The sequence below is a fragment of the Orycteropus afer genome, unplaced genomic scaffold (assembly GCF_000298275.1).
Source record: "Orycteropus afer afer isolate SDZICR_OR568_19922 unplaced genomic scaffold, OryAfe1.0 scaffold00264, whole genome shotgun sequence".
Lineage (NCBI taxonomy): Eukaryota > Metazoa > Chordata > Mammalia > Tubulidentata > Orycteropodidae > Orycteropus > Orycteropus afer.
The window spans coordinates 215,362-231,980 of NW_006921851.1; the positions used below are offsets into that span (position 1 = coordinate 215,362).

General features: G+C 54.5%; 1 protein-coding gene across 1 annotated transcript in view; it reads right to left on the reverse strand.

Annotated features, from left to right (window-relative positions):
* Positions 1-667: 667 nt before the first annotated feature.
* Positions 668-16,619, reverse strand: part of KCNH2 (potassium voltage-gated channel subfamily H member 2) — a 43,780-nt gene continuing 27,828 nt past the window's right edge. Inside the window, exons 3-15 of the mRNA XM_007950110.2 lie at positions 14,398-14,562; positions 12,947-13,393; positions 12,118-12,329; positions 7,369-7,797; positions 6,505-6,892; positions 6,014-6,213; positions 5,300-5,552; positions 3,936-4,129; positions 3,567-3,663; positions 2,841-3,116; positions 2,568-2,754; positions 2,032-2,209; positions 668-817 (exon numbers count right to left, since the gene is read on the reverse strand). Coding sequence (XP_007948301.1) covers positions 668-817; positions 2,032-2,209; positions 2,568-2,754; positions 2,841-3,116; positions 3,567-3,663; positions 3,936-4,129; positions 5,300-5,552; positions 6,014-6,213; positions 6,505-6,892; positions 7,369-7,797; positions 12,118-12,329; positions 12,947-13,393; positions 14,398-14,562 — 3,176 coding nt within the window. The remainder of the gene's footprint in view (positions 818-2,031; positions 2,210-2,567; positions 2,755-2,840; positions 3,117-3,566; positions 3,664-3,935; positions 4,130-5,299; positions 5,553-6,013; positions 6,214-6,504; positions 6,893-7,368; positions 7,798-12,117; positions 12,330-12,946; positions 13,394-14,397; positions 14,563-16,619) is intronic.

The following is a 16,619-nucleotide window of genomic DNA, read 5'->3' on the forward strand; positions in this document are numbered from 1 at the left end:
AGTCAGCTTACCGTCCAGAAAATCTCCATGATCCTGGGGGGTTGGACTCCAGGTTTTGCATACCGTTAAGGCTATTTCTAACCTCTAAACAGTCCAGTGTGGCTATTATTCCCCAGAGCCCAGGCCCAAGGCAGGCAGGAAGGCCTGGAGGTGGCCTGTGTCATTCCCATTGGGTTCCTGCAAAAATGGGCCAGTATACACACACATACAGTGTGTCCTGAATATAGACATTCAGCCCAGCATGCTAAGGGCAGTACTGTACCCCACTCCAGTACCACCAGAGTCTCTTCAGCATAAGTATTTATTATTCATAGTCATCAGTAACTTCATTAATTATTCATATGATCCTTAATTATGATCCTTAACAATAAGAGCAGTAAATAGCAGAAAAGTCCTTGAGGTGCCTAAGGCCCAGGCCTGGTGCCTACGGGCAGTTAGACCAGCTAATGCCCTCAGGGCAGGGTGGGACCACAGGCCCCTTCCCTGCCCAGCCCTGCCCCTGCCCCTCCCACTGGGGCCCAGGAGACTGCAGGAGGAGATGGTCCTGAGGGTTGGGGAGAAACTGTGCTATCCACAGCCACAGCCGGGGTGAACGGGCATTAGAAGGGAGGGGCCCAAGTCATGCCCTGAGCCTGGGTGAGTCACGTGTCCACACTGGGCAACCCCACTAACTGCCTGGGTCTGAGCCGTGTCTGTGCAGGGGTTGGGAGGTGAGGGCCCCCAGTTGGCCTGGCAGGGAGAGGCGTCGGGTAGGGCCATCTTGCGGGAGCTTTGGGGCTCCTGTGGGGAGCTCCTCACATGCCATGAACTGGGAAACCTGTAAAGAACACTGAGCATTAGTAGGCAGAGAACCCTGGAGGAGTGGGAAGGGGAGGGAGCAGGAAGGTAGACAAAGAGAAGGGTTTAAGACTGAGACAGAGGTTCAAGGTAGACAGACCAGGACCACCAAAAGAGGTGTTAAGGTTGGATGAGAGAAAAGAGTTCCCAGCAGACCAGACAGAGGAGTAAAGAGCATTTCAATCTGACAGAGTGCCTTGCCCATGGAACATTCCAGGCCATAGCCTCCTCCTTCCCCAGGGAACATAGCTGAGTCCATACCCAATCTAGGATAAGGAGGCCCTGAGTTGGGGCAGAAGCTGGGACAGAAAGAGAATTTTCCTTCCTCCAGTCCAGAAAGAACTCAGAGACTTAGAAACAGAGACAGGCCAGTCTAGGGCTGCGGAGCCCAGGCAGAATGCTAGGGCAGGCAAAGCGTCTGTGTGTGCAGCAAACATGCTAGTGTGAGCTCAGCGGGGGAGTCTGTGAGGGGAGACTGGCACATTTGCTGACGTGGGCCCTGGTGTCTGAAAACAGGAGCAGGCAGCATATGGGAGGGAGAGCAGATGCCAGAGGAGGCAGGAGCGAAAGAGGGAGGGAGCAGATCAGGGCTAAGCAGGAAGCTGAAGAAACCCCTTCTCAGGGCCCTGGGGACCGAGTCAAAAGCACCCCAGAGACAGCTATCCTGTCAGCAGGCAGAGAACAAAGGGCAACAGAGGCCCCTTTTCCATCAGGAGGGCAGAGATGAAGGCCCAGGAAGCCTCCACTATGAGCTTCACCTCAACACCTAAGGAAGGCCTCTGCAGAAACCCTACTATGTAGTCAGTACTGAGGGCCAGAGTCCCACAGCGGTGGTGGGGGTTCAGTTTGACCACAGCAAGGACTGGAGTCCTGCCCCACACCAGCAGGCAGCTCCCCTTCCCCAACCACACCTCAGGCTTCATCACGTTCTCTCTAGGAGACTATGGTCCTAAGACCACGTGTGGCCCACTCCAAAGGCACAGGAGCAGAGCTGGTCCTTCAGGTTGTGTGGCAACCCTCAGGCCTCTCTCCCCATGCCTGGTGCACCCAAGGTAGCCCTCCTCAGAGTCAGACCCTATGGAAGGGTAGACAGCAGAGGGAGGTAGCCTGGCACAGAGTCAGGAAGAAAGGGCAGCACAGGGGTCTGGGGTGAGATCAGGCCAGAAAACTCAGGGCTGGGGGCTCGGTTCGTACCTGAGAAAGCGAGTCCAGGGTGAGAATGGGGATAGGGCTGACAGGTAGCAGAGGGGAGGTGGAGGTGGGGCCAGGTCCTGGGGAGGTCACAGCGCTGTAGGTGGGTGGAACCAGTGTCATCTGCCTCTGTAGCAGCTGCAGCACAGTGGCCATGTCTGCACTCAGCCGGGTTTCTAGTCTGAGGGCAGGAAGGAGCAGGGTGGGCAGACATGTTGGCCATGTGGGAGGAGGTGACCTGGGTCTCAAGGGAAGAGGAGACAACATTCACTGCAACTCAGGTACCACACTCCTGAGGAGCCAGCTGGTCAATCTGGGCTCCTTCTACCTCTGTGGTGGCTGCCGCTACTCAATTCTGATAGAAGGAGAGGGCCCAGATGCCTGACATACAGATAGCCTTAGGCAGATCAGACATTCCTCCCCGTACCACTATGGCCAGCAAACCACATCCAGACACGAGCATCACACTTGTATCCTATTTGAGCCCCTTTCTGCACATACACACACAGCGCCAGGCTAACCTGCCTCCCTGGCCTCACCTATTGAGCTGCCTCTGGAGGGCATCCAACCTGCTCTCCACATCACCGCGAGGTCGGTGGCCTGGGCTGGAAAGGGGGATGTTGAGGAGGCTGGGGGTGGTGGCAGGGCAGCGAGGCAGCTCCTGGTACTGGCGACCCCGACTGTCCCCCCAGAAGCTGAAGATGTTGGACACACCTGAGAAGGCACCTGGAGCCAGAGAGTCAAGGTGAGGCCAGGTCAATCCCTATCCTGCCCACTGTCCACTCTGGCCCCCTACTTCATCTGGCTCATACCTGACAGTGGGTTGCAAGTGTCACTGTGCTTCTCACAGTCCTCGGCCAGGGGCTCTCCACCTGGCAGCTCTCCAGGGGGCCTGGGGCTGGAGAAGGGCACCAGACGGAGGGGGCTGGAACTGTGTCCTGGACCCTCATCCTCACTGCTCTCAGGGCTGGAGGGGCCACTAGATGGGCTCTCCCCCCATGGCACTCCTGGCCGACCATGGCCACTCGGCCCTGCTCCTGTCTGGCCTGGCCCCAAGGCCGATGACATCTCCCCTGGCTGCTCGAAGTCTGTGAGAAACAGAGAACATTAAGGGCCTCTAAGCAAGAGAAGTAGGGGAGGTGAAGGGAAGAATAACATCACTGGAGAGCCCCTGAATCTATAAAGGCTGAGACAGGACAATGCAGGAGGCTATTTGTCCTCAGTTGTTTCCTCTATTATCTCTCCCCACGGACAAGTGGACTGCCAACCAGAGAAGGCAGAGCTCTCCTCCACCCTCAGCCACAAGAGCACAGGGTCCTCCGGGCCTATTGGGGCCTCTGACCCCCACCATTAACCCTCTTGCCTTCCTTTGTCCTGCAGCATCCACCAGAATCCCAGTCCCATGAAAACTGTAGAGCCCCAGGCACTACCCCTGCCAGAGGAGGTTACACTACCTGGGCTTACAAGGATAGGGTAAGGAGTAGGGAACACAAGAGGAGGCAGGGGTACCTGTGGGGCTCTCCCTCTCCTTGTCTCACCCTTGTCTGTGCGCCTGCGGAATGACAGCTTGCGCCTACGTTGCCTGCTGAAGCCATCAAGTTCTGTGCTGCCCGGAGAGCCAGGAATCATGTTGGTCTGCAATCAAAACCGGGCTCAGGGCTTGTTGTGCCCCGCCCCACCAAGTCAGGCTCTGTCCCTCATTCACACAGGACAGCTAGAGGGTGGGGCTGGGAGAGTAGCCACATGCACTTCACAACCAGGTCTGGCCACAGCACCACCAAACAAAAAGGGAGGTTAAGGCCAGAACAAGAGCCACACTCTCACATCACAACCTGTGGGGTGGCCACACAGCTGGGAGCAGAAGACAGGGCTTCCAGAGATAAAGGCCCAGTGGGGAAGCCACTCACATCTCGAAGGTTGAAGGTGATCTCCAAGCTGGACCAGAAGTGGTCAGAGAACTCAGGGTACATGTCCAGCACCTCAAGCAGGTCATCCCGGTGAATCTTGTGCAAGTCACAGTAGGTGAGGGCACGCACATCTCCGTTGGACTTGCCAGGCCGTGCATACAGGTTTAGGGGCTCTCCGAAGATGTCATTCTTCCCTGCCAGCCAGGAGGTAGGGGGAGCTCAAGGTAAGGGCAGCTGGCAGCTCCCCTTCAAGCATTCCCTCCTGGGCCTGGCTCCACCTCACCCAGCACACAACTAGTCCAATCTCTCTCAGCTCCCAACAGGCAGGACAGAAGCCTTGGATCCTTGCACTCCCAGTGATTGAAGCCTGTCCACTGAGCTTGCCCAAAGGCTCCACTCTGCCCATGGCACTGACACCCCTGGGTTCTACTTCCACTTCTACCCCAAAACCCCATATCATAAATATCCTCCCACCCCAATCACCAACTTTCCCAAGCTGTGGTTTCCAGGCTACAAATCATAACACCTTGCTGAAAGAAAAGAGAATGGCTGAGCTTAGGAAGCCTAGGACAGAAAATACCAGAATATATAAGGCCCACTTAGTGTAGTAAAACCAAGGAAAAAAAACAAAACAAAACTCACTGCCATCGAGTTGATTCCAACTCAAAGCCACCCCCATTGGCTTCGGAGGCATTAAATCTTTACAGAAGTAGATTGCCCCATCTTCCTTCCACAGAGTGGCTGGTGGGTTTGAACTGCCAACCTTCTGGTTAACAATCAAATGCCTTAGGCACTGAACCACCAGAACTCCTTTGTGTTGTAAAGCCAAGTACATAAGGGAATTATGGTTTTAGTCGCATGTGGGTTGTGTTTGTGAAGGAAGTGTGTGTTTGTGCTAACTGAGATATAAAATCCTGTAAATTCCTACCACGAGCTGTGGTCAAAAGAGTAAAAGTCAAGGAAAGGTCAAGCAGAAGACAGAATGTCCCCAGTCTGGGCACCCAATCCACAGGTACAGTGGGGAGAAAGAAGAAATGAAAGGAAAGGGGCAGTATACCCTCTGGGCAGGCAAGGCTGTGGCATGAGGCTACAGCATCCACTGGCTGGCCCCTCACTGACCCAATGTACAGCCCCAAGTGACCCTTCCTCCTGCCACTGCCCACCTCAGAGGGTCTAATTTCATCCTGCTTTAAGGAAGCAGGGTGTCTCACTGCCTGTGGGGAAACCCCAAGGAGAATAGGGTGAGGTCAACAGCCCCCCTAGGTAGAGCTTCTCTTGGCTGCCTATCTTGGGGTGCCTGAGCATGGGCATCCCTGAGGCCTCTGGCCACTCCACATCTGGTCCAGCCCCCACCTCTGCCATACCTAGGATGGCCACAACGACATCGCCCCGCAGTATCTCAATGGAGCCCCGTGAGATGAAGTATAGGGCAGTGAGCAGGTCCCCTGCGTGCACCAGTGTGTCCCCAGGGGGCGCATGGGTCGTCTTGAACTTCATGGCCAGAGCCCGCAGGCAGCCCTTAGTGGCCCCACGGAAGGGCTTGCAGTGCTGCAGCAGTGAGCGGTTCAGGTGCAGGCAGATGTCAGCTTGCAGGCACTCGGGGAAGCCCTTCAGCACCTGGGGGGTGGAGGGGGAAGCTCAGCACCACCTCTACTCGGCACCTGGAGCACAGCCCCAGAGTCCCCACTCCCCACCACACCCTCCATCTCAGGAAAACTCCATCCCTCCAGGCCTCACTTTCCTTCCCATGCCCCAGTCCAGATGAGCTGTGCCACCTTGGGAACACCCCTCCTGTTCCTAGGGTCCATTTTCTTATTTGTGAAGAGGCCACTTCGGGGCAAGATGCTCCCTGCAGTAAGGATTAAATGTGGCAGCCTGCATGGAAGTGCCTGCCCCACCATGGGAGCCCTTCTACTATATGTGAACACATGGGCAAAGTGGGCAATCATATCTCTCAGGTCATCCTTAACACTAAGGGGTCCCCTGAACTACCAGGTACAGCCTTGGCCAGTGAGGTAGCCTTACGCAGCCACGGGGAGGCCTCCCTGTCCCACTTTCTAGCCCAGCCGGTGGCCCACCGCATTCATGTCGATGCCATTGGTGTAAGACCAGGCATGCTGGAAGTACTCCTCAAGGCGCTGCCGCAGTGGGTTTGGGATCTGGTGGAAGCGGATGAACTCCCGCACGCGCAGCATCTGCGTGTGGTAGCGCGCAGTACCTGAGTATAGCCGTTGGATAATAGCTGACACGTTGCCGAAGATGCTAGCATACATGAGTGCTGGGAGGCAGGGGAAGGGAGACAGGCAGTCAGTGTCTGTAGGACCCTCACTCAGCCCCTGTGTCACATCAATGACACACACCTGCTTGTGTGCAACTGGGGTGGAAACACACACAAAGAAGCACAAATATGCACACAAACACACCAAGCCCTCTACTTTCCTTTACTGCCCTGCCTTACTCTTCTGCTCTGCTGCTCCATGACAGCCCCACTAGCCCCTTCACTATCCTCCACCTTGAGTCACTCTAGGAAGCACCAACTTGTCCCTGCCTACCCCATGGGCTCACTCACAGCCAATGAGCATGACGCAGATGGAGAAGATCTTCTCCGAGTTGGTGTTGGGAGAGACATTGCCAAAGCCCACACTGGTGAGGCTGCTGAAGGTGAAGTAGAGGGCCGTGACATACTTGTCCTTGATGGAGGGGCCGCCTAGGCCACTACTGTTGTAGGGCTTGCCAATCTGGTCACCCAGATTGTGCAACCAGCCGATGCGCGAGTCCATATGTGGCTGCTCCATGTTGCCGATGGCATACCAGATGCAAGCCAGCCAGTGTGCAATGAGTGCGAAGGTGCACATGAGCAGGAAAAGTACAGCTGCCCCATACTCTGAGTAGCGGTCCAGCTTCCGTGCCACACGCACCAGCCGCAACAACCGTGCTGTCTTCAGCAGCCCGATCAGCTGGAGAGGGAGGGGCCATCAGTGTGAGGGCAAACTGGGAGTGGCTACTGAGGGCTGGGGGGCTCTGCTGTCCTCATCTTCAGAGGGGACATCCAAAGTGAGATCTCAAATACCTCTTCCCAAAACCTTCTCCTAATACCAGGAGCTGCTTTTTTATGATGTACCTATAATAAGCTGGGCCAGGACAAAAGTCTCACGGATCTGTGCTAGTTTGTGGTAAAGGGAGGACTATAATATTCGTGGCAAGAATAAAGGAGCCGTTGGGTGGTCACAGCCACACCCATTAGCTTCTCGGGTACTTTGTATGAATTAGAAACAGTGGGTCTTTAGGGGTGGAGTAGAAGAAGGAGCAGGGGTAAGTAGGGCACTATCTTGACTCCAGCTCTGTCTCTGTCCACTCCCTCCCACTGCCTCCCACCACCTTCTCTCCTGACCCCACTTGCTCTTGTCCCTCTCTGCTTCCCTGCCAGCCCCACCTCCTCAGAGCCAGAGCCGAAGATGAGCAGGTCAAAAGGGATGGCAGCCACCATGTCAATGAGGAACCAGCCCTTGAAGTAGTGGACAGCAATGCGGCCAGGGTGGCTGACAACCTCCTCATTGGCATTGACATAGGTGGTGCGGAAGTTGATGAGGATGTCCACGATGAACATGATATCCACGATGAGGTCTACTACAGCCAGTGGTTGGCAGGCATAGCCGCAGTCAGGGGACGGGGGGCCCTCCTCTGTCTCCTTTAACAAAAAGGCAGCTGAGTAGGGCGTGAAGACAGCTGTGTAGATGACCAGCAGCAGAATGAGCCAATCCCACACAGCCTTGAAGGGGCTGTAGTGTAAGATGGTCCAGCGGTGGATACGTGGTGCCTGCAACTTGTATTCCGGCAGCACGTCTGCACCCAGAGACAGCACCTGCACACAGGGAAGGGGCAGGGAGGGATGATGTCCCACAGGGTGTAGGGCAGGGAAGGCCAGGCCCTGGGACCTCAAGAAGGGTGACATCTCTGCTGAGGCCTCTGGAGAACAGGTCTAGCAGGGAGGGAGCAAAAAGGTTTCAATCAGAATGCTCACCCCTCAGCAAACTGGTCATAGCAACTGGCTACTCCTAGACTTGGGGAGTACAGTTCCCTGAATGCCATGCAGCATGAAGATTCCTCCTGGCTCCAGCCAGACTGGCAGCTCCAGCACACCTGAGTTCAGAGCACTAAGCAGTAACACCCAGAAGTAAAGCTTTCCACAAACAAGGCAGGCCCATGCTCATAGCTCTACCATATGACCTTGCCTCGCCCTAGATGCTACCCCCCCAAGCACACCCTTGTCTCAGCCCAGAAAACAGTCAAAGGCCTGGGGCTCCCAGCCTACATGATGGCTTCAGGGGGCATCGGCTCAGCATATATGATAGTGGTAGTCCCACTGCTGGGCAGCCATGGACCAAGGGCCTAAACAACCCTTTATGCCACTGGCCCAAAGGTACCAGCCCCTATCTCAGATCCCTTAGCCTCTCAGCAAGGAGAGGCCAAGATACTCACAGCCCTCTAACCTCCCAGCCCATTTTCACCCCCTCCTACCCCTACAAAGGTACACAGGAATACCTAATCTAGCCCACATGCACGCGCAGGGATGTTCACATAGGCAAACTCTAAGGGGCCAGATAGTCTGTACAACTCACAGTCACAGATAGGGACATCCAAGACAGCCAGGTGAAGATGAGCTGAGACCCAGCTCCCACATTCTGCCTCTAGAGCCTCTGTCTGAGCCTCAGCACCTCTCTCATACAGACATATGATTAAAACCAAGACCCTCCCCACAGCTCCCCAGCCTGGACCCTGCTACCCATAACCTGACCCTTGCCTCACCCAGCTCCTCCCCACTGAGAGCCGCTTTAGGCTCCCAGAATGATGCCTGTCAGGACCCTATCTTAGGTTCCCCCACTCATACTCAAATCAAAGATCTCTGGACCCACTTTCACAAGATGGAACTATTTGGAGGAAACTCCCTAAAGGAAAGAACTGAACATTAAGATGGGCCATAACACAGGAGCCACAGAGGTTCCAGGCGTGGAGGGGGAAGCACCTCAGCACTGACCAGGAGGGGCATGTGGTAGGGTTCCCAGGCTCCTACCTCTTCCCTGCCTTCAGCCTGTGTTGCCTCTCCTGAAGGCAGAGAACACGTTTTCACAAATGGTGCCCTTTCAGGAGGCAAGTACAGGTTAAAGAAAAAGAACCAGTCAGGGCCCCTGCAGACAAATGAGCAGAAGATAGTCCAGGCCCCTAGAGCAGGGCTCCTCCCTAGCAAGAGGCCAGGCCCTGTTAGGGCTATGCTGTACCAAACACAACATCAGTAACCCTCTTCCCAAGTTCACCTACAACACACACCAACACATAAACACAGGCACACATGTATGTGCACCCACATACATAAGCACAAGGCCTAGAACCACTGACCTCATTTTCACAGGTGCCTGTCTCAGCTCTGCAACATCCACTGCCCATATGGCCTTGGCCCAGGCACTTAACCCCTCCTGACCCATTTCCCTATAGAATGCAGTTCATTTAAGCCAAATTCTGGTTTCTCACCTGGAGGTGGGCAGACGCCTATCTGTACCTGTCCCCTAGCTATAAGAAGCATATATGCCAAGGCCCCTGATTCTAGTACAAGGGAGGGAAAGTGGGGAGGTAGGGGGAGAGGGATTCTTACCTCCAGCCCCTCCCTCACCATCTATTCCTCAGAACTGCTCCATCTCTATGCCAGAGGTCCCCAGAAAGCAGCTAGGGACAAAAGGTACTCCCAGTGGGTGCTTATAAAGCCATTGGGCTGGAGACCACAGTCCAGCTACCCTTCCCCAGAAGAGGTGAGCCAAGACACTCAGATCAGCATGCCCTCCCATTCCCTGGACCCTACCCCCCTGGACTCTAGCTCCAAACCTTGGACGCCTATGCCTCCTATACCCAGGGTCCACCCAGTAGCGTGGAGTGAGAAGTAGGGGAGCCCAAGCCCCATACACACCTGCTGCCCGTACCCTTTCCCTCCCCTGCCAGTCCTCTCAGTCTCCTCATAAGTCCCTGTGTGCCCTGTGTTTTCCCCTCCCTTTGCATTCTGAACTAGAAGGCTATGGACCACAGAAGCCACAGCATGGGAGAGTCTTGGAAGAAAGCACTACCACCCAAGCTACCAGACCTGAAGAAAATAAAGCAGAAGTTAAGGCTAGAAAGCAGGGTTGCAGGCCTGAACACCCCTTGACTGCCTGCTTCTCAGAAGCCTTCTTCCAGCCTGGTTCTTCCAAGGGACAAGACGGTCTGGGCCCTTTCCTGCTCATTGACCTCCTGCCTCAGTACCCCGGCCCCAGGAAGGAGAGGACTAGGGGTCACCTACCTCCTGGGCCACAAGGCTGGAGATGCGAACAGCCCGCCTCACCCGGCCATTCTGGGCCCTGGCCTGCAGAGCCCCTGTCCAGCTTGCTTTCCCTGCTGTGGTCGTCATGGAAGACTTGGCTCCCCTGACCTGCCTGCTTTGGCCCCAAGGGACCGGCCAGCCCCCACCTGAACCCTCACAGCAGTCCCAGGCCAGGCTCTGCCCCAGAGGCCAGCGGACTGGCTCCCAGGGCAGTCTCTGGCATGAAGCCAGGGTGGCTGGGGCCGGGCCCCTGGGGCTGGGGTCACCCTGCCCATGTACATGGGCAGCAGCCCACCAGGCTCACTCTGCTCATGGCCCCCTGGTGTAGGTCCCTCTGCCAGGGTGCTGTGCTCTGCCCCTCGCCACCAGCCTAGCAGTGCGGCCGCAGTCAGAACTCCGCACCAGCAGCTGGCCCCTCCTTCTCCATGGTCCCCACCCTCACCCGCCACCCCTGCCGTGCCCGCCCCTGCGCCCTGTGCCAAGCCCGCTAACCCCTCCCCCACAGCCTGCTTCAGGGTTCTGCTGCAGCCATTTCTACAGCCCTGCCCCTCCCCCTCCACTAGGCAGCTGGCCTGTCACCACAGATTAATAGTCTCCCTGACACTCCGCCTGGCTGGTCTGAGTGAGAGCTGAGCTAGAGTCAGACAGAGACAACCAGAGACTGAGAAACAGCCATGGTAAGGGGTACAGCAAGGCCAAGAACACATGCACAAGCACCCATACCCCAGCAGGCAGCAGGCCAGGTGCAGCAGCAAGGCAGATGCTAGGGGCTCGAGGTAGAAAAGCTAGAGGGGAGGGCAGCCAGATATGAGATCTGGGGAAAGGGGGACCATTCTGGAGCCAAGGCCAAGGAGCTGGAGCCTGGCAGGGACCCAGAGCACCAGAGACAGCGGGAGCAAAGCCAGGAGTAGACAGGGAGGCCAGCCCTGTGAGAGCAGCTCCTTCACACAGGCCAGCCAGGGAGTTGCATGGAAGGGCTATAGGAGTGGGCAACAGCAGTAGTGGGACAGTCTTCTCACTCATGGTGGGTGGGGAGGAGAGGAGGCAAAGCTGGGATGGATTGGGGAGTGGGGATGTTGCAGATGACCTTGCTGCCAGGAGGGCTCAGTACTCAGGAGGGGGCACAAGGGCAAAATGGCCCTGTCTCAGGGGTAGGGGTAGACAATGCTCCAAAAGGCTCCTGCTAATCTTCTTCGGTCAAGACTCAGGGATTTGATCCTGTCCATATCTTTGCACCCACACCAGACCTTTCCCTCTTGCCTAGTGTAGGAGCTGGGGCCATTCTGACCATACTTGGTAGCACTGGCCCCTACCTTTTGCCTGGCTCTTCCCTTTGGCCTAGCAGAATCAGGATCCTCCAGACATCCCCCTGACCTCACCTCAGCAGATCCTTCTAATCTAAAGTCTCCTATTGGTTTGCCCCAATACCCACCTCACATACACCGTAACCAGACCCTGCCACATCCCTGGAGCTACCTTCTCTGCCTACCCTAGCCCTCTCAAGGCTGGACTTCTCTGTCTAGCCTCAATGCTGTGTCTTCACTCTGTACCCTCTGAGCCACACAGCCACCAATGCGCCCTCTGTACCTGCCCCTGGCCCTGCCCCTCCCCTCACACCTTTCTTGAGGCCCTCTCAGACTTCTTCTTCACTCACCCTAGCTCTAGAACAGCCCCTCCAAGCCAGCAGATCTGCACACCTTTATGAAGACCTTACGGACCAGCTATCTCCTTCCTTTTGACCTCAGGCACTCCCCCTCCCTGGCCAGACACCTGCCCACCCCATCCCCTTCCTCTAAGCTCCTCCAAAGTGAGGTGAGAGCCAAGGAGATGGGCACCTACCTGGGTGACCTTCTCAGTGACATTGTGAGTTCGCTCCTTTATCTTGGGTGCTATGATTTCCCGGTCACTGGTGGGTGAAGCCAGGAAGGGGTCACCCTTGAGGTCCACAAAGTTGAGGGTGATTTGGGGGATCTTGCTAATGGTGCGGTAGCGTACAAGGTCCGAGTCTGATGTGGAGTTAAGCAGGCCACTGCGCAGGGGGTGCATAGCCCCTGGAGTAGAGAGGGAGAGTGAGGTCAGGCCAGCATGGAGGGGTCAGAGGGCAGCCAGGCCATTGTCAGGAAGAGCTAGAGTGGACACTAGGCCCAGCACAAGGCAGGGACATGGGGTACAGCTGACCTAATGAGATCAGCTCAAGAGACAAGGGGTCACTAAGAAACAGCCTGGTCAAGCACAAGCAAGTCTGACCCCACCCACTCCAAGGAACAAGTCATGAAGAAACTGAGTAATGGCAGAAAAGGAGGAAGCTCTCAAGAAAGGCCTGGTCAGTGGACAGTGGTACTGACCAGAGGGGCAGGGAGCAGCAAGGGCCCACAGTGCCTCTCCTGCCCCTCAGACTTCCCATGGTCATCTTAGCTCAAGTCTCTCCTGGAAAGCTAGGTTCAGGGGCCAGTGAAGGCTCTCTGAGTTCAAGAATATGATAGCATGAATGGATATTTAATGGAGAAAAGGCCACTTATGACATTAAATAAGTGGTTAATGGGATTTCCACTTCCCAGACACATGCCAGGTAGTAGAGAGTGAAGGAGCAGAGGTCCTGGCACAAGCTGACTTGGCGATGGGTGCTGACTCTGCTGTGCCCCAGAAGCAGTCCCCAGTTGGGCCTCACCGGTGCTGGCATGGCGCGGAGGTGGTGGAGGCAATGCCCCAGCACGCATGGCCTCTATGTCATCAGCTGAGGAGGCACGGCGCACACTGGCAAAGCTCTCTCTGGAACGGGTCCGGGCCAGGCTGCAACTGGAGCCTGAGGCATCAGGGTTGAGGCTGTGCACCAGTGGAGAGTGCTGGCCAGGGGCAGGGGCGCAGGCTGGAGGCGAGCCAGGGCCTACAAGTGAGTGCTGCTCCTCAGCTGGCAGGGGCCCTGCCACATGGTTGTCCAGCGCCGTCACCTCATCCAGGGCTAGCGACTCACTGGGTGCCACAGATGTCAGGTCCACATCCACTACCACAGCCCCTGAAGCTCCCGTGCCACCTGGGCCCCCAGGCCTCGAGGATGACTCCCGGGCAGTCAATGCCAGCAGAGCAGGCAGCTTCAGGCGGAAGGTCTTGGCTCGACCTGTGGGAGATGGGCACTGGGAGGCCTGGGGCTAGAGTCCCCACAGTGATGGCCAGGCAGTGGGCAGCTAGCACCCTTCCATCCCATCCCACTGTATAGACCTTGGTAACAAATTCTATAACATTTTTAGAATACCACCTTAACCTAAGACTTAATAATAGACTACCGCTTCTTGAGCAGGCATGGAGGTAGACTCCACACATACCTTATTCTTGATTAATACCACACAGCTAGGTGGGCATCACTATCCCCATTTAATAGAGGAGGAGATGGCAGCATCAATGAGCTGTGTGATGCAATCACCAGCACACAGTACATGGAGCCTGTGTCTGAACTGGAGGTACCATCACCACCTTTCCCCCAAACTCTACAACCTTTCAAGGCATCTACAGAATAAGTGGGGCCAGAAGTATCAATATTATTAGAGCCAAGAGGTATAATACTTTGCCATGAATCTAAGGGAAAAATTAAACCCCAGGAAGCCATTTTGCAGGGCAGGATGCAGGTGTTGTCTGAGGCTGTAAGTCACCAAGGGGATGAGAGAAGGCCACCACATCTCCAGGCCAGGTGAGAAAAACCTTTAAAAACCCTCTCCTAGATAAGCCAAGGCCATGGTAGAAAATGGGACTGGTCCTGTCCAGGGACAAGCCCCAAGGGGTAGAGCAAGTCTGGGGTCCATGCAAGACAGAGTTTCCTAAAGAGCAGAAGGGGCATTCAGAGGTAGCATAGGCCACCTGGGAATGATGTGCCCTCCCAAGGGGCTTCTCAGAAACAGGCTGGAGAAAGGGGGGGGTGGTCTCAGGGGACGTTGTGTGGGAACACAAGCAGGTGAGGCTAGGAAACACGGGCTATCCTGCCCTATGGACCTGTGGCTCTGGGCCCTGTCATTCCACCCGATCTGTCCATCCTGGGCCAAGAAGGCCCAGGCCACTCCTTGACATGGTCTCCCCACTTCTAAAGAGTTTTGGATAGCCTCATGGCCTCAGGAATGAGGCTGCATTTACCTGGGGCCAGCCAGCTGGTGGAAGGGCCACGGTGATTGGTGTCCTGAACCGGAGAGCCCACCATGTCCTTCTCCATCACCACCTCGAAGTTGAGGATGAACATGATGACAGCCCCATCCTCATTCTTTACAGGCACCACATCCACCAGGCATAGGAAGCAGCTCCCTGTGGGTAAGCAGGCACAGCCACTATGAAACCTGGGCACCCTCAGTGGGGCTGAATTGAACCAAGCAGGATAGACCTCCAAGCCAGGCAGGGCTTTCCACTTCCACCCCCAACAGCTTCCCACAGGGACCCTGCCGCTTTTCTGTTCCCTCTGCCCTGATGCCTCATCCCAGCATCCCTGGCAGTTGGACTTTCTCCCCTCAATTTGTCTTCTCCATCTCTCTGGCCACATAGTTACCCTTTCTCTCACTCTGCCTACCTTATTCCTTATTTCTCTTTCTCTGGCATATTTTCTCACACTGGCTTATGACCCTTTCTTCCTCCATCTTTTTATCATTCATTCATTTTCCCTACCCTACCAATCTGTCTTTGCTTTTTCCCTAATGCAAGGCAGTATGGAGTGGTAGTTAAGGCCACAAACTTTAGACCTAAAATCTCTGGGTTCAAATCTCAGCTCTGCTGCTTAATTATTTGTGTACCTTTCTTAAATTTAAACCTCCCTGTGTCTCATTTTCCTCTTCTATAAAATGGAAATAATAATAGTTCTTTTTACATGAATTATAGATTATATAAATCAACACATGCTAAAAGTGCTTACAGCAATGCCTGCTACATACTAAATTGTATAGGCCGGTTAGCTATCACTATGTTTCTGTTCTCACTAGATCAGTATCCAACTATTATGTCAGCCCACAACTAGATAAGTATAGAAATTGAGAGCAAGAGTTTTAAAACCTTTACAACTTGGCATTGTCACAATGTCCAAGTGTGTGGCTGTGCATTTCCCAGAAGTACTAATCTGTAACATTATTACAAATAAAGAAAGCAGATCCTTCACTAAAGAATCAGAGAAGCACTTCTTCTAGATCTTTCATCTGTCTCCCTGTCCTTGACTTTTTCCCTCCCAGTCTCTCTCTGGTCACTAAAGCCCTACATTAGGTAAGGACAATCTCTTCAGAAATGGTCTTCTAGATGAGCCAGGCCCAATTTTCCCTTTCTCCCTCAGTTCTTTGTCCAGTGTAGCAATCTAACACCCTCACCCCTGCTGACTTCTGAAGTGGACTCCTATCAAGCTCTCAGGCCCACCAAATGCCAAACTCAGAACCCATTGCCCTAGAATGACAAATATTGTATGAGCCCATTACTGTGAAAAGTCAAGGAAGGGTTTGATTAGGGAAGGGAACTCACTTTGTAGGTTACTGGGAATGGGAGGGAAGGAGAGAGGATAATTTCAGACTACTTGGGGACCATACACTGAGTTGGGTAAGGGGAGGGATGGCATGGAAAGAATCTGTGACCAGCATGATAACACTGGGGAAAGGGAGGACACCAAATTGTGCACATAAGATCTAGACGTCAGAGACTAATACCAGTATATCCACAATACTGCATTACCATTAACACCAAACAACAGATAAACACATAGACAATTGAGAAGATCAGATGGGGGTCAGTGAACAGGATTTACTCTAGAACAAAGACAGATTCAGCTGAGGCTAAACTTGTACAGATACTAGTGATACAAAATACCCATAATCATTACAGAAACAACAGAAGACAGAGCAATCCCTCATGGACAGCCAGACACTGTGGGAGAGATCTACCAGACCTGCCAACTCAGGACCATAGTACTGGGGGATACCAGACTCAAGTGGCACAACAAAATACATAAAAATCTTGTTCCACAACCTACTTTGGTGAGTAGTCACTGGGGTCTTAAAAGCTTTCCAGGGGTGTTCCAGCAAGATGGCAGACTAGGCAGAACTATTGCACAGACCCTCTTCAACAAAGGAAAGGGAAACCAATTAACACAGACACAGAAGATAATCTTGGACCCCTGAGGTTTGAAGGAAAGGATGCAGAATTGGACTAAACCCCAACTAGCAGAAGAATTTGCGTGAAAATACCAAAAAAAGGCGACCTACGGAGCTGCGGTCTGACAGTGAACTGAGTGACCCTGACAGTGCAGGTGGCTCGGAGATACCCGACTGGTGGTAGGACCTAAGAATTAACCTAAAAATCACCCTGCCAGCCAGGGACTGCGCGGACTGTGCACC